Genomic DNA, 21,058 nt, shown 5'->3' with positions numbered 1-21,058 from the left:
AATGTGAATCCCCTTCTCAGCAACCAGGAGAAGGATCTCATTGCTAGGCAGTAAAAGCCGGTTTGAGATGCACACTTGCCACCAGGAGAATGTGGGGCCTGGGTTTATTTCTGGTGAGAAGGGGGCAGAGGAGCCAGTGCTGTCGAGTACCCTGAGCAGGACACTCAGGTATGCTGGATATGTTATCTGCTGACCGTGTCTCCCTCCCCCCCCTTTGGAATGATGTAGGCATCTGGAGATTTTGGAAGTGGTGTTGAAGAAAGGCCCCATCTATCAGGAAGGGAGCAGGTGAGTCTGCGGCCGTGGGCCCAAGGGCATTCCTTTCCAGCTTGGCTTTGCTTTTCCCTTCCAGGTACAGGCCCCATCAAACCTGGCTAAACACTACATAAGCAGGCAGGGGGATGGAGGCTCTTTCTATGTGGCCTTCTCTGCCTCCTTCACAGTTGTCCTTACTGCTGCAGTGGGCAGCGGAGAGCGGGCGGGGGGGGGGGGGGGGGGAGTTGGCAGTCATTCTGCCAGTGGATGGTTGGTCTTCCCAGGTTAAGACAAATGAAGGCTTGGGGTCCTGATTTCTCTCTCTCCAGTCAGCCCAGAGATGCAGGGAGTAAACGCCTTGTTGACATAAACTTATGTTTTCTGTGACGTGCTCCTGGGCCACAGCCTTTAACCTGTGGCTGCCTGTGTCCGTCCCTCCCTCCCCCCCCATCTCGTGCCATCAGTGAAACCATTGGGAAAGGTGCGAACAGCACGGTGCTTTACCCTGGCTTGTGCCAGTTGTCCTGACCATGTCTCCCTGATGCACTGAGCCACGGAGAAGTTCCATGCCTATAAGTCAGGTTGTATCACACGTTTTAACTAGTGGATCTGGAACAAAAGCCAACAGGGCATCTGAAAACTGGCTGAGAATCTGAAGAGATTGGTAACTGAATCAGAGCTTTCCTTTAAATCAGACCCCCAAAGGCTTGCAGTGTTAACTCCCTGGGCTAGGAATTGGTTGTCTATTCAGAATAGTGTCTAATTTCTCCCCTGCGTGTTACCTACTGCTGTATGGCTGCAATAGAAAGCCCACACCTACTGCTGTTCTCTGCGGTTGCCCCGAGCCAGGTGTCCCTGCAGAGGAGCATCCCAGAAGCAGGCTGTTTTAGGAGTTTGTACAAATTGCAAAAACACACACATGCTATTAGCAGTCATTGGCCTGATCCACTGGGTTGTAATGGGAAAGCATCTGTAATGTATATAGTGCAGGTACTGTACTCCCTGCTCAGGAAAGTAGGGTGCACAACTGCCTTATCTTGCTGCTGTGGCATCATGAATCAGCCTTGAATTACTGTAAAGCCCATTACGCCTTGAAATTTTAGTTATCAAGACCAGATTTCATTCCATTTCCAAGAGTCCAAAGAATTGTTAAGCCTCCTCTTTCCTCCGGATGTTCATTAGCACCTGGAAACTTGCCTTTTACGATCACGAGTTCAGATTTCAATCCAAACAGTGTGTCTGGGTTCTGAAGGATGGGTTTGGAGGGCAGGGGGGGATGATGCAGTGCGCTAGTGCTTTGGAGCAGCTGAGGAGGACGGATTTGAAAAGGACTTGGCGTTTCCTGCTTGTGGTGTGTTCTGCGGTTGAGAGTTGGCAGTACTCGCGTTCGTCGACCCGCGGAGCCTCCAACAGAACATCTGTAACTCTGGCCCCAGTGCTGCAGCTCTGTGCTGACCCTCTCCACCAGCGGCTCTGCTCTGAAAAGTGACTCAGTACGAATGGCACCAAGACAGTCTGCTCTCTTAGTGTGTTCAGAGTCATGTGTGGCAACCTACCGAACCCTGCTGTGTGCATCCCCGATCGCCCTGCAGAGACAGCACAGCTGTGGGAGTTACAGAGCAGATTGGGTGTCGTCTTGTGCTGCCAAAGAATTGTTTACGTTCCAATCAGTTAAAGCTGTGCAAAGCTAGTGCAGTTCCACAGCATCAGATATCAGTGAAAGCTTGATCTGAGGTCAGCTGGGTTCCATGGCTTTCACTAAGGGCCTGACCTGGCCCACCATTACTTTACTACTGGTGTTGCTGCCTGGCTTGTGTGTCCAAGCTCCAGGTGGTTTGCAGGGGTGGCACAAGGAAAAGCACAGCACTCTCTGGCCATGTAGGCAGAACACATTTGAGGTGGAAATCATGGAGAGGCAGTAATTTTGCAATCCCACAAAGCCATTTTTAGAGGGGCTTTGCTTGGCTGAACCTCCCTTTCCCAGTGTCCTTCCTGTAAGATCTGCCTAAAGGAAGTGAAAATATGATGACTGGAATGGGCCAAATATTACATTGGCATGGCTCCTTGCTGCTGAGGACAGTGAGGACTTAGGCTGTGATACGGTGCCTGGCTTAGCAACCTCAGCAGGATTGGTTATGCTGAGGTTGACTGGCGCATGAGGCATGCCTCACTGAGGAGATGGCACTCTGGGGCATGTTAGCTGAATGCTGGCATATGGTAACACTCACCCGTGGACACCATTGTTCCAAGGAGGCCATCGCTGCTTCCCTGTAGAGCAGTGGTAGTGCTGGCATTTTAAATGCTGTATTTCCCCCCCACCCCTCCCCCGGCTGGCAGCTGGCCTCCCCCCAAGAGTACGTCCAAACAGCAGCACACTGTGGTGCAGCTAGAGGTCAGTTCCCGCCGATGACAGCACTCTCGAGGGTACCATGTTTCTGAGAAAAGGGGCATGAGAGAGAAACTTCCTTCTCACTGAGATCCCTCCCTGCCCAGGGGACAGTGCACTCAGCTGGGAGCCGGAAGACTTGAGTTCTGCTCTGACATCGCTCTACTGGTGTTTGTGTATCTGTGCACGTGAGAGTCCTTAGCACTCAGCTGTGCATGGACCCTTGCCCAGAAGGCAGCAGGTGGTGGTATTCCCCCATGGTACACGTAAGCCAACTGGGAGTTTGGACAGGTAAACCAGGGGTAAGGAGCTGGTATTACCTCTGCATAGTGCGTTGGCAAAACCATCATTGGAATCCCAGTTTGGTCTCCACATGTCAGAAGGGACATTGACCGTTGGAGAGGGGTCAGAAGAGAGCTACAAGAATGATTCAAGGTCTGGAGAACCTGCCTAATGGTGAGATCCTGACAGAGCTCGATCTGTTCAGTTTATCCAAGAGAAGTGAAGTGGTGACTTGCTGGTGGTTTGTACGTACCCACGTGGGGAGGAGATTTGTGATGGCTGGCGGCTCTTGAGCAGACACAAAGAGAACCCCATCCAGTGGCTGGGAGCTGAAACTGGACAGAAATCAGGTACCCGTTTTGGGAGCGAGGGAGCTTCACCTGGGCAGCTTTCCCAAGATTCTCTATCTCTGGGCTCTTTAAATCAAGGCTGGTTGTCATTCTAAGAAACCTGGTCTAGCTTAGCCACCACTTACCGTGCAGGAGTCGCTGGGCGAGAGTCTTCAGTCTGTGTTCTGCAGGTCAGACTAGATCATCATCGTGGTCTTTTCTGGCCTTACCTCTGTGACATGCCCCCTGTGCAGAGGGCTGCAGAGAGGGGCAGGGAGAAGCCAGGTGTGCCCCATGCTGGGCAGTCTCCAGCTATATACTCTGCTCCCTTTCTGCTCCTTAGTGGAATGAAGGGAGAAGAACAGGACAGAGAAACTGACGGACGGCCTTATGCTTGTGGCCTCTAGGGTGGAGAGCTGGACCTGCTGGGGTTGAAAGACTGGCAGCCCCTGCAGCCCAGCCTTCATTTTCCCACTTCACAGTTGATGTTTACTCACAGAATGCTTTGGATGCTGAATTCGGTATGTAGGAGATGAGGACTAGCAGTGGGCCAGCTGGAAAGCGGTCGCCGGGTCTGTGAAACGCCAGCAGGGAATCAGTCCTGTCTACATCGGAGATGTCAAACGCAAGAGAAAAGGCAGGATATTTTCCCTCCACTGGAAGTTTATTTGAGGGGTGGGCCACAAAACAGAAACATTTTTGCAAGCCAGACGTAGCTGAGAGCACTCCCCGCGAGACAGGGCAGACGTCCTGTTGCCTAACGTTTGAACACGGATCACCAGCGCCATCCAGTGACTGGACAGGAGTAATGGCTAGAAGTATTTCTCCTGGGCTCTCTTCCAATCCAGTGCAGTACATAGCACCGTTCTGAATTCCCTTATACATACCAGACTGGATCCTGCAGTCCTTCCTCAGGCAGAACTCTCAGGGTGCTTTGCTGGCACTTTGCTGGAATAAGGACAGCTGCTTTGGGCCCACCAGCAGCAGCATTTGGTACAAAGTTCAGGGGGAAACCGGGGCTATGGGCTCATCAGGGCACTCAGAGCTTTCTCCTGTCTTTAGTGCACTGTGCATATGCATTTCTGGGGCCAGAATGGGTGTCTTCATGGGTCCCCTTTTAGTGACAAATGTGGCCATCTCCTCCTCTTTGTTTCTGGTAGTTAACTCTGGGTTTTAAAGCCTTCTTTACAATGCAGTGTTGCTTTGCAGCACTAATACAAAGAGTAACTTGGGCTGTGGATTCCCCATCCCTGGCAGTGTTTAAATCGGGGTTGGGTGTTTGCCTACAAGACCCGCTCTAGTAGAAACAGGAGTTAATTCAGAGCAGTCCCATGGCCTGGGCGATACAGGCGGGCAGACTAGATGATCACAACAGATTCTTCTGGCCTTGGGATCTCTGATTCTGTAACTCCCCGTTACTCTTTGTAACCACCTCCAGTAAGCAATGAAACAAGTGCTTGTGCCACTGCCCAGCCTGGAATGTCAACAGGCCTCAATCAACTGCACAGGGAGTTTTGTTCTCGAGCATTCAAGTTTCTTCCCCTCTCTGGTCTTGTGCAGGGGATCCCGGCTGTGTCGCGGCTCCCGGAACCTCCCCCGGTCACTTCTCCCCCCACTGCTGGGGAGACAGTGAGGAAAGTAAGCGTGGGCTCTCAGCTGCCAACTGAGCAAATCAAAGTGGAAGGACTACAGGAAGTTTCTACAGGAGGTAAAACTAGTTTTTGCCGCTTTGCCACGCAGCCTGCAGAGATGTTAAGCAGGGGCAACATCTGCAAATGACCTGGAGCAGGTGGAAACTAGAAATGCCTCAAACTTGAGCAGCTGGCTTGAGATAGGCGAGTGGAACCACCTTTTCCTGTGGCGTCCCCGAAGCAGGGGTCCTGTGTCCGGAGGCTCATGCAGGCTGCTGCTGTGGAGCCTGAGGAATTTGTATCTGTTTGGGGCATGTGTTCAACGTGCCAGTAGCTAGAGCCATGCAAAGTGGTGGGGTTGGCTGAAGCTGTGAGCTCCCTCCATGTCTCCATGCTGGTTGTTCAGGGGGGCACGAGAGCAGGTCAAGGGGGCTGTCCTACCCAGCACCTCTCAGATACATGAGGCTGAGCCTCCCGGGAGGGACTTTTCGCATGGCCTGCCTGCTGTATCTGTTGTTCTGCTGCTGACGCAGGAATCTCAGTTTCCCCCTCTGTGGGAGTCTGTGGGGAAGCCCTAACGCTGCGCTTGTAACGTCACACGTGGCTTTTCCTCCGTTTCGCTTTCTGAGGCAGTGAGGTCCACATCTTTGAACACACAGGAACCATTGACAGTTAGTAAGATTGTGCCTAACTCCCTTTGTAAAATGGGACCTAGGCTCCTAAATCAGTGAGGCCCAGATTTGGAAGGGTATTTAGTTGTTTCTGTGCACAGCATTGCAAGGCCTAAGTCCTTTGTCTAGAAAGATGGAGAGATGAACAGCCTGGGGAAGGGGGTCTCCCACCAGAACTCCCCGGCTGTGCCGCCATCAGGCAACTGGGAGCAGCAGCTAGCATACACGCTGACTTCAAGGGTGCTCCGGGGCTGGAGCATCCACAGGAAAAAATAGCGTGTGCTTAGTACTCACCGGCAGCTCCCTTATCAGTGCCTCTCGCGGGCATGCAGGAGGTGCTGGGAGGGAGAGGAGTGAGGGCAGGGCATGCTCGGGGAAGGAGGCAGAACCGGGCAGGGTAGGAGCTTGAGGGAAAGGGTGGAGTGGGAGTGGGGCCTGAGGCGGAGTAGGGGTCAAGCATCCTATGGGAAAGGGCAGAATCAGCACCTGTGGCAGCTGGTGCAAGCCCCATTAGTGCGGAAGTGTCAGAGAGCCCCAGATTACCCAGCCCTCACACCCGGGTGTCCTCAGCACAATGCGCTGTGTGTGGTGTGGCTGTCCCACACCCCAGCCCTGCCCAAGCAGAGCGGTCAGTGCTGGCCAGCAGGGCCCTGCGTCTTCACCTGTAACTGCACGTGGCTCTTCATTCCAGCTAGGGTTGGTGCAAAAGGTGAAAAAGGGGCCCCGGGAGAGAAAGGCGAACGTGGCCCAAAAGGAGACTCCGGAACCGGCGGGGTTCTAGCAGCCGACAGCACCAAAGGCGACAAGGTCAGTGATGATACTTAGTGCTTCTCTAGCAGCTTCATCCATGGGCTCCAAAGCACATGACAAACCTCCTCTCACCACAGCCACACCAGGGCACTCACCCCTTCCTCCTGCCTCAGTGGGAGAGTCCCTGGAGCCCCTGGCCTGCCGAACACCCCTCGTGTGCAGTGCAGCAGTGGGGCTCAGCAGGGACAGGGCTATGACCTGGGACAAACAGCAAAGGCTTGCGGAGGGGCTTGTCAGGCACAGCTGAGCAGTTCCCCCTCCTGCAGCTAGTGATGGTGTGAGGCGCTCCTCACCATCCGCCCATTCCAGGGCCTCAGCCTGTGCCAGAGCAGGCAGCAGTCCCTCCCTGCTCCTGTGCTCTGACTGCAGGCCAGCTCCCCCCTGCTCCCTGTGTCTTTCAGGCATGGCATGGCAGGGCTAGGGCAAGAGAGCTCTCTTCTCAAGCAAAGAAGCCCAGCCCTGCAAACACTCGCTCTGGACAAAATCCCAGCGCGGCTCCCACGAACGCGTCCCCCGTGTTTAGGGAAGCAGTGTATGCGCAGAGTCTGTCCCCATGCATTGTCAGATGAGCATGATGGGAGCAACCCTGCCTGGTGCCGACCGCCTGCAGCACCTACTGATGTCAGCAGGGTGGCCGGAGCACTCCCTTGCAGGCTGGATCGAGCCCTTGGTGAAAGGCTCCTTCGCAGCTGCTGTGCACGTGGGGGCCAAGCCGATGTTCCTATCTCTCCTAGGGATGGTAATGTCCAGGTTTCAGCAGACTAAATTGCACTGAACTCCCCTGTACGGTGCTGCTCCATGGAGCTGCCCTGGGAAGCACCTGGCTCGTCTCTAGCCGCATGTGCGCTGAGCGTGCTGTCAGGGGAGCACGCGCCATGACTTGCCGGGAGTAAAGGAGCACACCTGTCAGGTGCAATGATGTTTTACTCTTCTATTCTGCAGGGAGAAAAAGGAGACCTGGGCATTAAGGTGAGCGCGGTGACCACAGGGTGTTGTATAGAAAGGGGGATTACAGGCAGGGTGCCCATGAACTGTGCTGTCCCGGGCTAGCGTTCTCCCCAGACCCGTGGCATGGCCTTCGGCTGTGCTGTCCATGTGTCGGCGAAAGGCACTGTTCCCTAGCTGTGGAGACTGACTAGACAAGTCATGTTTCCTGTGGGGCCTGAGGGCATGGGTGCTGAGCAGCCAGAGCACCGGCTGGCTTCCGGGGCTCAGTGTGTTGGGAAGCCAGGCCCAGGTTCGCACAGGAATCCACTGGCTCTGGTTTGTTTGGCTGGTGCCAGTGCTGAGTCGGACCCTCAGAGGCAATCACCCAGGAGCAGGTCCATGAGGCCTTGCTCAGTTCTCATGGATCCCTCACTCCCCTGGCTTGGCATCTTCACCTCCCACAAATGTGCGTGTTGAGCAAGTCTCTGTGAGACCGGCTGACAAGCAGCCTGGGCCATGGCAGGAGAGGGAGAGGGAGCATACACTGATGGCCGCTTGGGTGCGACAGGACCTGGGAGAGGAAAGCTGGGAGTGACACCAGAGCCAGGCAGAGCACCTGTCTTTCCACAATGGGTGTCTGGCATGCTGCTGTCTCACAACAGACACACTGCCTAAGCTCACAGCTCATAACCCTCCCCGGGCATTCAGGGGCAGGCTGGATCGCTGTCTGCTGCACTGGAATCGCTGGCTTGGCGTGGCCCGTGGCAGTATCCAATACCATGGTGGTGGTGGTTGGCGTTGTCTCAGTAACAGGACCGGCTATGTACCAGGCCCCTTCCTGCCGTGTCCTACTCCAAGGAGCCCTCAGGCCAAGAACGGAGGCTGGGACAGGGGAATTAGCCAGTTCAGCCTCTGTGTGGAAGGTGGTGGAGAGCGGACGGGAGCTCTGGACTCCAGTGTTATCGGCTGCACATCCCAGGCTCATGTGTGCGCAGCCGGAGCCGAGCCAGGGAATCCCAGAGGCGAGTCGTTCCTTCTCCATGTGGGACTGGCTGAGGGAACTAGCTGGGCATTTTGTATCTCCCCTTGGGCCCATGCTGGCCCCAGCCAGCTCTGCGAGGCCAAAGCCTGGCATTTCCAGGGCACAGCATCAGGGCAGAGCGAGGCAGCAGGAAACTCTGGGGATCCCGGCTGCAGGCAGTGCCCACGCCAGGCTGGGAAGCGCAACTGGTGGCTCATGATTTGCCCTTTCATCCCCAGGGAAGTGCAGGATTTGGGTATCCCGGCTCTAAGGGCCAGAAAGGGGAACCAGGTGCCCAGGGATCTCCCGGCCCCGCTGGCCCGCCTGGGCCGCCTGGCTCTACGTTGCAGCGCCTGGACGGCTCTGTGGTGGAGCAGGTCGCCGGACCTCCAGGACCAACAGGTCCCCCAGGGCCACCCGGGAAAGATGGCCTCCCTGGCAAGGACGGCGAGCCCGTGAGTAAACCTTCAACCCAAGCAAGCTGGAGGCTGCTGGGCTCTCTCTGGGATGAGAAGCAGCAAATGCCCTCCTGTCCCAGGAGATGCCAGCAGAGTGCTATCGGGACCCTGCGATGCTGGCTGCAGAGAGCTCCCTCTGTCCAGCTAGGGCCCTGTCACGCTCCTCGCCGGCCCTGCCCACACACCCTGTCCCTTTGCATCCTGGCTACAGGCTGGGTCCTGCTACATTGCATCTGTCCCCTACTGCCCCAAGGCTCTGCTGCCCGGGACCCTGCCTTCCCCCCACTGCCACCTGCTCTGTGCGTCACTCTGTCCCCATCTCCTCTCCCTCCCCACTGGTCCCACCTGAATGAGATTAGAAAGCTCCCCCTTTCTCCTTACCACTCCATGCCCACCAACTGCCCCCTGCCTCTGCCCGTCTCCTTGCTGCCCTTTCTTGCCTCCCTCCCTGCTCCAGGCCTGCAGTTCCCACCACCCCATTTCCTGTGTGCCACCTGCCAGAGCGGTTGGGGCCAGCACAGGCCCAGCCACCCTTGGCTGTTTGATCCTGGAGCTGGGGGTGATCTCAGGGTGCTCATCCTCCCTCCCAGATGTGCCATGGGGAGAAGAGGGGCTTCAGCACGTTCTGAAGTGGAGGGGGGCTGCCGAGCTGGAGCAGAGTGCAGCGGTAGCCACAGATGCCCAGCAGAGTAGCCCAATGCCCTCGCTGGTGGTGCTGAAATCCTAGGGTGCTGGGTGAGGGAGAATGGGGAGTACTCCGAGGAGCCAGGGGGCAATGCAGCCGGCGAATGCATCCCCCAGGGTACAGCTGGGTGGGGAATATCTATCTGTCTCGTTAACACCTCTCCATCTCTGTTGACTCTAGGGTGATCCTGGTGAAGATGGAAAACCTGTAAGTGTCACCATTCACTTCCCCCGCGCACCGGCAGTGTGCTGGTGTCAGTGTGTGCCACCTGCAGACACTCATGTCACTGGCCACCTGGGACTGGCTGAATCATTGCTATATAGTGCATGCTTTCTAGTGCTCCATGCCAATGCACAATCCCTCTCACACGCTGCAGAACACGTCCAGCACCCCCAGCAGCATGCTTAGCTACAGAGCATAGCAGGGTGTTAAAGGAACACTGCTTAGAATGCACCTGCGAGAAAGGCTAGTGTTCTGGGGCGTATTCACAGAAGAGTCATGTATGAGACATGAGGGGTCATTGTCCCAGTCTGCTTGGCACTGGCAAGGCCTCAGCTGAAGTCCTGGGTCCAGGTCTGGGTGCCACGCATCAGGAAAGCTGTGGGCAGATTGGAGAGAGACCGGAGCATGGCAACAAAAATGAGAAAAGGGTTGAAAAACCTGTGAGGAAAGCTTAAAGACCTGGACATGTTCAGTCTTGAGAAGAGAAGGCGGAGGGGGGACCTGAGAACAGACTTCAAATACATTAAGGACTGTTACAAAAAGGATGGTGGTCAGTGGTTCTCCATGGCCACTGAAGGTAGGACAGGAAGGAATGGGCTCAATCTGCAGCAAGGGCGATAGAGCTAGAAAGCTTTTCCTAGTATCTAACTGAGGGGTAGTAAGCTCTGGAACAGGCTTCCAAGGGGGACTGTGGAATCCCCAGTGCTGGAGGTTTTGAAGAACAGGCTGGGCAAACACCTGCATGAGATGATCTAGGAGATTTTCTTGGCCCTGCCTCAGCTCAGGGGGCTGGACTAGATGGCCTCTCAAGGTCCGTTCCAGCCCTGCATTGTTCCGTGTCTGCATGTGACAGAGAACGGCCCCCAGTGTATCCCTGGGGTGCAGTAGGCCCTTGGCTCTGGCTCCTCATCAGTTTCTTTGTTCCCCTTTGCAGGGTGACGTTGGGCCCCAGGGATTCCCTGGAACTCCCGGAGAGCCTGGCCTCAAGGGGCAGAAGGTGAGTTCCTGGCACACGGGCTGAGTGGCAGCATGGAGGGAGGGTCTAACTGGTGCTCTCTGGCCCCAGGCACGACATCTCTGGAACCGCCCTGTTTTGTTTGGCTAATGTGCAGTGGAGTAACATAGAACCCATGTTACAAGCTCTGTTGTCTCTTCTGTGTGCTTAGGGTGAGCCCGGAGTCGGCGCAAGAGGCCCCCCTGGACCGCCTGGACCGCCTGGGACACCGGGTCTCTCTTCCAAACAGGACAAGCTGGTACATTCCCGGGGGCCTGTGGATGGCACAGACCTGGCATGTGGCATTGGGTCCGAGGACCTGGCGCTGAGGGGCACAGAGATCCTGGCTCCTGCCATGGCACTGAGCAGCTGGCAGAGCTGGTTCTTGCTGTGAAGTTAGTGCGGCAGTAAAACGGATGTGCCGGGTGCTCACGGCTAGAGCTGGCCAGAGATATCCCTAAGTAACGCTTTCTTGTTGGGAAATGCCGATCCCACGAAATCAAACCTTGCACCAGAACTTAGCAGTTTTGTCAATTTTCAGTTAAAAGTTATAAGTTTATTCCTTTCAATGACGTCAAAAGCTTTTGTTTCAATCCTGGATAATAGAAACATTTTGCCTATTCTGTCATGTCATTGTCTAATTAGGTCTTTTCATTTATTTTATTTTTAATTTTATTTTTATACTATTTTGTTATACCAATTGCAACAGGAAATTACCAGTTAGAATACCAGTTACAATAAGAGTGGAGTAAATAAAGGATCATTTACCAAACCAATTACCACCATTTGGAATACCAATTCCAAAACCAATCACCAATTTATAAAATAAAAGTCTATTATATTGTCATTTATAATATGAGATAAAGTCAAAATGTTTTGACTATTGTCATGTCATGTCAGATTATATCACATGATATAACAGTCAAAACATTTCCCTTTTATAATATATTACAAATGATTCTATACTCTAACAGAAAAGTCGTCTAAATAAAGTTGAAATGAAACATTTTGATTAAATGTCATTTCAGCTTTTCCTCAATGAAATTTTTGAATTGTGTTCCATGAGAGATTTTGAAATGTCAGTTCTTCACTCTGATTTGGAACCAAAAGAAAATTGAAATTTTGGAATTGGAATCTTGGATTCTGCTACGTGCTCAGCACGGCTGGAGAAAGCAGGCCAGGCCCTGTAGACAGATGCTGTGCTTCACGCTGCCAGAGAATGCAGGTTGGCAGGTTGGGTCCCACAGACAGATGCTGTGCTCTGCGCTGCTGGAGAAAGCAGGCTGGGTCCCACAGAAAGATGCTGTGCTCTGCACTGCTGGAGAAAGCAGGCTGGGTCCTGTAGACAGATGCTGTGCTCCACATTGCTGGAGAAAGCAGTTGGCAGGCTGGGTCCCATAGACAGATGCTGTGCTCCTCGCTGCTGGAGAAAGCAGGCTGGGTCCCGTAGACAGATGCTGTGCTCCACGCTGCTGGAGAAAGCAGGTTGGGTCCCATAGACAGATGCTGCGCTCCGCGCTGCCAGAGAAAGCAGATTGGGTCCCATAGACAGATGCTGTGCTCTGCGCTGCTGGAGAAAGCAGGTTGGGTCCTGTAGACAGATGCTGCGCCCCGCACTGCCGAAGAAAGCAGGCTGGGTTCTGTAGACAGATGGTGCGCTCCGTGCTGCTGGAGGAAGCAGGCCGGTTCCTGCAGATAGAGGCTGTGCACTCAGTGCTGCTGAAAAAGGCAGACCAGGCCCCATAGACAGAGGCTGCAGCAGGGCTCAGGGCTCAACACCATTTCTATGTGAGATATGGCCCCCACGCAGAGGCCAGCCCAAGGTCTGGGCATCACCTCAGTCCCTCTCAGGCTTTATTGTGAGTGGGTTCATGCAGCGCCTGAGCCTCGTGCTGGGCACCTGCCTGTGCGGAGCGTCTGCCCTCTGTAGTCAGACTGCCCTGCTTTCTGTGGCTGGTGTGGATAGGAAACTACTCTTCCCAACGTCCAGCCTGACTCCCTTGGCCTCTCCACGGGCGCTTTCTGCCAGTTCGGGAGCAGGGGCCTGGCTGGGGGAGAGGTCGAGGCCGTTGAACCTTTCGCTCCCCAGCCCCACAGAAGCGGGCCGAGTCCCTGCTGGCAATGCGTGCTGGCTCCCCTGCTCCATGGAAACAAGGGAGTGATGTCTGTGCCCATGTGCTTCTCTTCCAGACGTTCATTGACATGGAAGGCTCTGGGTTTGGAGGCGATCTGGAAAGCTTCCGGGTGAGTGGTGAAGTGCAGGGAAGGGGGCTCTTTCAGCTGTCTTCAGGGCTTCATTTGCTGAGCCCTGGTGTTGGGCAGCATTCTACAGACTGCCATGGCAAGAGGCAGCAGGTGTGGCGTGCCGAGGGACTCCCAGCTGGCGTCTGGAGATGGCATTGCAGGCGCGGGAGAACATGTGCCCGCAGGCCGCCAAACATCCTTTACTCTTTTTCAGGGCCCCCGAGGCCCACCAGGGCCCCCCGGGCCTCCTGGGGTGCCCGGCCTGCCAGGAGAGCCAGGAAGATTTGGGATGAACAGCACTGAGCTGCCAGGACCCCCCGGCCTCCCTGGCCTGCCAGGCAGAGATGGTGTCCCCGGAGCCCAAGGTCCACCAGTAAGTGTGGAGGGGGCGTGTGCTGGGAATGGCCATGTATTCCAGGGTTGCCTGGTGCTTGCCCCAACATTTCCCATGGCAGGGTCAGCGCCAGGGCCTTTGGGCCTTGCTCTGGCTGGAAGTGCTGGAACATGGGGGTTGTATCTGATCGGAATTCAGAATGGACGGACGCCTGGTGCGCACGAACAGCAGCCAGACTCAGGCGCTGCCTTTGGCTTGGGTGGTCAGAGGATGGGGTTGGAGGGAGATAGAGTGGATGGAGACACCTGAGGAAGTGTGTCAGCTCTAGGAGTGGGTGATGGGCTGGAGCGTGGCTGGTGAGGAGCCCGGTCGGGGTGACGGCCCGTCCCCGGGCTGGGGTGTGGCTGGTGAGGAGCCCGGTGGGGGTGACGGCCCGTCCCCAGGCTGGAGCGTGGCTGGCGAGGACCCTGGTGGGGGGGATGGCCTGTCCCCAGCTGGGGTGTGGCTGGTGAGGAGCCCGGTGGGGGTGATGGCCCGTCCCCAGCTGGGGTGTGGCTGGTGAGGAGCCCGGTGGGGGTGATGGCCCGTCCCCAGCTGGGGTATGGCTGGCCATGAGTCAGACATGGGTGACGGCTTATCCCCGGGCTGGGGCGTGGCTGGCGAGAAGCCTGGCGGGGGTGGCCGTGTACTACTGAGGGCAGCTGGGCCTTTTCCTCTGACACATAAAGAGTTAATGCAGTAAACTAGCACGAAAATGCCAGTTCTGCAATGTTTCTTCCAACTGAGATTAACTCTCTAACTTTGCAGGGTCCTCCGGGTCCTCCAGGAAAAAGTGGGTTGGCTGGCCAGCCTGGGCTTCGAGGAGAACGGGTACGTGGCCTGAGCTAGGACCACAGAGTCTTTGCAGTAACTTGCTGGCTACGGGTAGGCGAGAGCCTGGGGGTAGCTCTGTCCTACCTGGAGTCAGAACAAGTACCCTTTGCGTCGGGCAGTGAAAAGTAGGGGATATATCACAGCTGCACCTGGGGACAGGCCAGCACGCAGTCTGGGAGCCGACTGCTGCTGTGCCGGCTCGCTCTGTGTTTGTGCAGCACCTAGCACAAAGGGATCCAGGGCCATGCCTGGGTTTCTAGGTGCTAGAATAGTACACATCATTCAGCCTCATAAGGAATCCCAGTTCAGGAGCAAGCCTGGCCCAAAGCAGGGGTTGGTGGCAAAGCGCTGGAGGGAACTTGCATGCTGCTGGTGTGCTGAGCGAATGGAGTGGGCAGGACAGGAGGCACAGCAGGAAATGCAGCTATCGAGGTGGAAAATAAAGCAGCCCCAGTTCAGTTGGCATCTGCCCTGCCCAGGACGCCCGCAGCTGATGACAGCCTGGTGCTAGCCGCTGACTCGAGCTGACATTGGTCACCGCAGGCTCTGTCCCTGCCCATGGAGTGCAAACCTGCAGCTGTTATGCCACCTTAGCCCAGAACCCCATTTCCAAGCGGAGTGCAGCAGGGTACCCCAGCACACAGTCACGGCTGATTCGGGACTATGGATGGTGCCTCTGCTCCCAACTTCCCTCGTGGACAGAGTGTGGGAAATGCAGCCACTGCGTGAAGCAGGTGTGAGGCTACTGTGCAAGCCTGCTGCAGTCCTTCACAGCATGCCACATCTTCACTGTCCTGGCTGGAGTCTGTGCACTCGCCACCCACCCTGCAGGATCCTTTGTGCTCCGCACATGCTGTGTACCGGGGATCCAGCGCCCCCAGAAATCAGGGACCACACCTTGGTTAACTGTGGTAGCTTTCTTGGTGGGGGAAGCTGTTCTGGTTACTCTTGCGTCTGTCCTGGGTACCCAGGATCAGATCTTGGCCAGGGCTGTGGTAGCTCTGCTGGCGGAAGCATACCCAGACTTGTAGCTAAGGCTGTGTGAGATAATACTGTATCCCCAACTCTGCATCAAGAAAGGATTCCTAAGTAGTGTGTGAACAGGTAACCCACCATGACTTCCAGGTTACACAGTCCCCCCAGCTGTCCTAGTGTGCCACTGAACTGGACAGCCCTGGCCTGCTGCACTCTGTCTGACGATTCACTCTTCCTTCCCTTCTTGTTCCCAGGGGGACCCAGGAGACCTAGGCCTCCCCGGAGCTCCTGGACCCAAGGTACAGTAACCTCCTGTCCCCCGGAATTATTGTCTGGCTCTGAGATTACACTACCCTCTGCCCCTTGCAGTGCAGGTGACTCGGAAACCAGCACCCAGATTCCACTGGGGATCTATCTGCTCTCGTTCAGTTGCAGGCTGCACCCAGCCAGGGTGGGTGGAAGGGAGAGCTCGTGGCAGGTGTCACAGGCAGACCTGTGACATATGGCTAAGTTCAGGAAGAGACGGGGGAAACATGACGTGATGTGCCACTCGCATGTCTCCTGAGTGGTGGCCAGCAGCGTGATGCCTGGGACCGGAGATTTTGTTGCCAGCTCTGTCACTCAATCAGTTTGTGATGCTAACCAGGTTTTAATAGTAGATAGGATGCCCCGTTAGAAATAGAAATCCAGAATCAAATCCAGGGGTTGACCCACATAAGAAGAGGTGTGCTGGCCAGCTAACTTACAGCAATTGCCATTCCTGAAGCAACCATTCCCACGTTGACTAGCAGTGCACAGCAGTATTTGAATTGGGAATGAATACAGTGGATCGGTACCCACATTTAGGCCATTTACCCATGGCCAATTCAGTGGCTCCTTCAGTCTTCTGATTACCCGCTGTGGGTCCCGTTCCCTACATGTTCCCCTCTGCCCACCACTGGTGTTATGTTCTGTCCCTCCTCTTTCCTCTGTCCCGCTCTCCAGAGCACACGTATAACTGATGATGATCATGTCTGTTCCTTCCCATCCCTGTCCCTGGACTGGGTGAGGGCAGCACGTGCCTGGAAGCACACAAGTTCCCCCTGAGGGTCTGTGGGCATCAGCCACAAAACCACACAAGCACTTCTGGCTGAGCACCGGGGTATGGAAGCTCTGGGCCAAGACAGTGATTTTCCAAATCCCTGGAGCATGCACTGGGTCCATTGTGACTCAGTCACAGCAGTGAGACACAGAGGCTTCATGTTAAACGTGGGCCTGAGTGCTGGAAAGAATCGAGACCTCGATCTTTAGTTCTCCAGGACATGTCACCAGCTGTTGGGAGCAGGTGAGATGCATCGCTCAGCCCAGGGTGGGCACAAGGCCTGGGCTCCAGTCACATGGACCCTCTTCGGGGGGGGTAATGGGAAGGCACAGGGCGAGCACATAGATCCATTGTACTAAATCTAAGCTTCTAGGTCCGACGCCCAGCTGGTGCGCATTGGCATCGAGACGTGCAGTTGACAGAGCTCCACTGATTTACACCAGCTAGGGCAGGAGCTGGCGCCTGGGTTTTAGCTCGTTGCTAGGTCCCGCGTGGAATCTGGTGCTGACGTAACAGAAGATAGGAATATGAACTCCTGAGCCCATTTCCCAGCAAAGGGCCGTTTTAGAACACCGTGGGGCTGTAACGTCTGCTCTGCCACCAGTGCTCATAGGAAATGATCTCTTTTCTCTTGTCACTCTTCTCTGTGTCTCCATTCCCTCTTTTCCCATCTAATCAGAGCAACTTGCCCTCTATCCCTTCCTACCTGCTAGAGCTGCTTTCTTACTGCTCCACACCCCCCCCTGTGGGAGAGACCAAGTTCGAGGTAAAGGCTCCTTGGACGCATGCTGATGGCATGGCTGAGACAGGTGCATGTGTCTCAGAGATCTCGCTGTCAAAACCAAGAGAATCCTATGGGCGAAAGTCCCTTAAATCCAGTTGCTCTGTGTGGTTCTGCATGTCAGGTTATCAGTGGCAAATCTGCAGTCTTTGAGCTTGTGTTTGTAGGAGGCTGTTGCCAAAGCTTGAGTTCAATGCATCCAAACTCTGCCCAGCCATGTGGGGTCTGGCCGCCTGCCTCATGCCGGGGCCGAGTGATCACATGTTAGCAATTATGGAATTATATTTTTTATGCTATAGAATTGGTTGGAATTTTTTCCCATGAGCTAAGTGGAAATGCCATGGGTCATTGAACATAAAGAGCTACTGGATTTAAAGAAGTCTGGTGGCAGCACAGGAACGCAAACTAGTGAAAGACTGAGGCAAAGCAAGCCCGAGAAGCATCCATCCCCTGGGTTAATTGCATATCTGGGTTAATGGCAGGTCTCCGTAGTGTATGGTTTATAGGCACTCAGAAAGGCACTTGTTCAGCGCAAGCAGGAAAGCATGTGAAATGCTGACCTTTTCGTTGTTGTTATCTGAGGAGTTGTTAATATGTGGATAACGTAGTTCACAATTTCTGTTGAATATTGCTCCTTCTGTACTGTATTTTCATTCTGTATTGCCCATGTCTGCGTGGGCCTGAACAGTCTGATAGTGAGAAATGTCATGCAAAGTCAAACTTCTGAGTGCAGCGTCCCCTGGACTGGCTCTGTCTGACTGGTGAGGAAAGCGTGCAGTGGGCTGGGCGAAGCCAGGGGCGTGCCTCTGAGCTCTCAGGACATACAGAATTGTACTAGGAGACACAGTGCAGGGTCTTTTTTTAAAAAAAAGAGAGATCTGCACATGTAACTTGCAGAAGGGTGCTAGCCATTCCCGTGCTTCCTTGTACGTGTGTGGAGAGATACCTCGACTCAGTTCATTGCCTTTCCAGCCTGGCAGGCTTTCGAGCAGCATTTCCTAAGGAGAAATGAGGTTGGTAGTTTCACATACACACCCCAGGGACCGTTTTCCACATTGCAGAGAGCATTGGCCTTGTGATATGGTGGGTCCGGTAGTCTCTGCTCAGGAGAGAACGGATGCTGCGGGGCAGGGGAAGAGCACCCCCACAGAGCAGTGAGGGCACAGAACCTGCCCTCACCATACCTGGCACTAACTACAGGGGTGAGTTTCTCACCTCCCTGAAAGGTGTGTTCACCCAGAATGTGCCTGTGTTTCTAATCAAGTCTGCCAGCCTAGGTGGTTCTCGGCCTGGCTGGGGAGTGCTGGTAACTGACATGGGTCTCGGGTCGCTTGTTTTGTTTGTCTGAATTGCTGCTCAGTCTTGGCTTGTGCTGTGCTTTCGACTGGGGTGGGGGGGGGAAGGAGAGGGAATGCTCCCCTTGGCTCCGAGCTGTTAGATCTCATTGCTTTGGTGTGCCCGGGAGCTACCCTCCCCCTGCAGGCTCTGCGGCCTCAGAGCTCGGGCCATAGCCTGGCTGTGTGACAGGGTTCCTTTTTGTTCCCTCTTGCAGGGCGGTAAGGGTGAGATGGGGCTGGCCGGAGCCCCAGGGGAAACCGGGCTGGCAGGCCTTCCTGGACCAATGGGACCACGAGGACCACCAGGTCCCCCAGGCCCTGCTGGACCTCCTGGGCCAGGCTACGAGGCCGGATTTGTAAGTATCAGCCATGGCTGCTAAACAGATTGAAATCCTTACACTCTCTTCCTGCCATCAGTTAGCGGGAGTCTTGCAGGGGGAGCATGTTGCCTGTGCTCTTTGGGGGCCCTTCTGGGGGCGTCCTGCATGGAGTACGTTGCCCTTGTGCTCTGGGGGAGCCCGGGGGTCCTGGGGGAGCACATTGCCCGTGCTTTCTGGGGAGGCCCCACTTGGGACCTCCCACAGGGAGCACTTTACCCTCACAGTCTGGATGGTCACACTTGAGGAGTCCCGTTGGGAGCATGTTGCCCGTGTGCTCTGTGTGGGTCGCACAGGGGCACATTGCCCACGTGCTCGGGGGGGCTACACTCAGGGGGTCCTGTGGGGAGCGTGTTGTCCACCCACTCTGGTGCCTGCATTGGACCCGCCATTGGGACCCTAATGGGATCCCAGCTCTTGCCTGTAGGACCCCCTTTCTGGGCTGACTCGTGTGTTCCCAGCCCCCTCGCTGTGACCTGCGACCCGCTAGCCGAGTAGCTTTGAGCTGGCAGGCCCTGCAGCTGTGTGGTGGGGCAGAACTCCAGTGTCCCTCCCAGTGTGTGGGGAGTCTTTCCCTTCCCACTGCTCTGGGGCAGATGCAGGGAGGGGAAGGGCCTGCTCCTGGGGGGTTCTGGCTGTGCACAGTGATGGTGCTCCCTGGGTGGCTGCTGTTTTGCTGTATGAGCTTGGAGTCCTGCGTGCCATGCCCCGGGTACCACATCCCACAGCTGGTTGGCTCTGTGAAGAAAAGGCTAAGCTGACGGCTAGGCCCTGGGTTCCCGACTGACACCGCTCCCATTCACTGTTTGCCTGCTGCGGTTCTGCCTTGCAAAACAGCCTGGCTCCTGTGCCTCAGCCCTTGTTTCGGCCCCAGGTGGCAGAGTGACCTGTGTTCGCGTCTCACCTTGTGTTTGTTACCCTAGGGAGACATGGAAGGCTCGGGGATGCCCGTCCTTTCTGCCGTTCCTGGAGAGCGCGGACCCGAAGGGCCACAGGTAAGTCCTCCTGGCTGTCAGTTACCCTGGCTCTCCCTTCCAGAGGATTTTTCCACCCTGCCCAGGAAACCAGGCATTGCACAGGGTTCTAAGCAAGGAAATGACCTCCCTGCCGAGTCCATGGACTTCATGCATGCAGCTCGAGCCTGTAGCTGCCCCCCAGCAGGCCAGCTCGCTGGGCAGCACCCGCCCGGACCCCCAGCAGGCCAGCTCGCTGGGCAGCACCCGCCCGGACCCCCAGCAGGCCAGCTCGCTGGGCAGCACCCGCCCGGACCCCCAGCAGGCCAGCTCGCTGGGCAGCGCCCACCCGGACCCCCAGCAGGCTGGCTTGCCGGGCAGCGCCTGCCCGGACCCCTGGCTGGGAGTGAGTGACAACACCCCGGGACAGCATGTGATCCTGGGGGCTCCGCTGGTGTCTTTCTGCAGGGAAATTATTAACAAACACCAAAGTACCCAGCGGTTCAGGGGCTTCTGAGGGGACACGCGCTCATTTGCCTGATAACGTGTTGTATTTATTCACTTTTCATACAGGGGCCACTGGGACTCCCCGGACTCAAGGTCAGGAGCCATTGGGAATCTATGTGTACCTATCTGCCCTAGCAGGACTTGAGCTGTCTAGCCCCAACCAAGCAGTACAGTGAGAGGTGTCCTCTGATGAAATAGCCAGTCCCTGGGGCTGATCCAGCTTCCGTCCCTGGGGAGCGCTCTTCTCAGGGAGTTCCCCTCCTGTGCAGAGTGGAGAACTTTCCCCGGCCCTCCTACATTCTCCACTCTGGCGTGTGTAACAGACGATCCTTCCCTCTTCTCTAATAGGCATCACGTGGGAACGCCCCAGGAGCAGTACAGAAGTCAGCGGAAAGAACAGCAGGAATTAGAATATTATGCTGGTGTCTCAAAAAATCTGGGCAGTAGCCTTTCTGCGTGGCCATTCTGGCCAGCACGTGTCTGGTCCATTTTGAGCGCTGACCGATTCGTAGTACATATTACATAGGGTATTGCTGTGCTGTTATACAGCTGAGCGCTGCCCCACAATCAGTCTGCAAGGGAGATGCATCGGGAGGAATCCTGGCCCTGCTGAAGTGAAGGGAGTTTTGCCATTAAATTCCCTGGAGCCAGGATGTCCCCCCAGGACTTTTCCATGATATTCGTTATTCCTTTGCCTCAGAGCAAGGAGCTGTTTTTATGCAGGGACAAACCCCACCCCATCCCCAGGAGTGCTCTGAAACCCTGGGAGGTTTCCAGAGGCACAAAGGGCAGATAGGAGCCGGGCTCCCGATGAGTCATTGGAAATTAGCCACCTGGCTGCCCTTTGTGCCTTGAGAAATCTTAGCCTTGGAAGGAAGGACAGTGTTGGTGAGCCATGGCATGGACATGTGCAGCTTGTTGCTGT

General features: G+C 55.6%; 1 protein-coding gene across 1 annotated transcript in view; it reads left to right on the top strand.

The window, feature by feature from the left end:
- COL18A1 (collagen type XVIII alpha 1 chain) overlaps positions 1-21,058 on the top strand; it is a 112,601-nt gene that overhangs the window by 52,921 nt on the left and 38,622 nt on the right. Inside the window, exons 4-18 of the mRNA XM_075069885.1 lie at positions 229-288; positions 4,813-4,960; positions 6,246-6,361; positions 7,307-7,333; positions 8,552-8,767; positions 9,636-9,662; positions 10,612-10,674; positions 10,844-10,930; positions 12,862-12,915; positions 13,130-13,288; positions 14,057-14,119; positions 15,352-15,396; positions 18,512-18,652; positions 19,597-19,668; positions 20,200-20,226. Of these exons, the coding sequence (XP_074925986.1) occupies positions 229-288; positions 4,813-4,960; positions 6,246-6,361; positions 7,307-7,333; positions 8,552-8,767; positions 9,636-9,662; positions 10,612-10,674; positions 10,844-10,930; positions 12,862-12,915; positions 13,130-13,288; positions 14,057-14,119; positions 15,352-15,396; positions 18,512-18,652; positions 19,597-19,668; positions 20,200-20,226 (1,305 nt within the window). The remainder of the gene's footprint in view (positions 1-228; positions 289-4,812; positions 4,961-6,245; positions 6,362-7,306; positions 7,334-8,551; positions 8,768-9,635; positions 9,663-10,611; positions 10,675-10,843; positions 10,931-12,861; positions 12,916-13,129; positions 13,289-14,056; positions 14,120-15,351; positions 15,397-18,511; positions 18,653-19,596; positions 19,669-20,199; positions 20,227-21,058) is intronic.

This window comes from Chelonoidis abingdonii, chromosome 10 (genome assembly GCF_003597395.2).
Source record: "Chelonoidis abingdonii isolate Lonesome George chromosome 10, CheloAbing_2.0, whole genome shotgun sequence".
In the NCBI taxonomy this organism is placed as follows: Eukaryota; Metazoa; Chordata; order Testudines; family Testudinidae; genus Chelonoidis; species Chelonoidis abingdonii.
The sequence above is the reverse complement of the archived record's forward strand: the minus strand, read 5'-3'. Positions and strand labels throughout refer to the sequence as shown.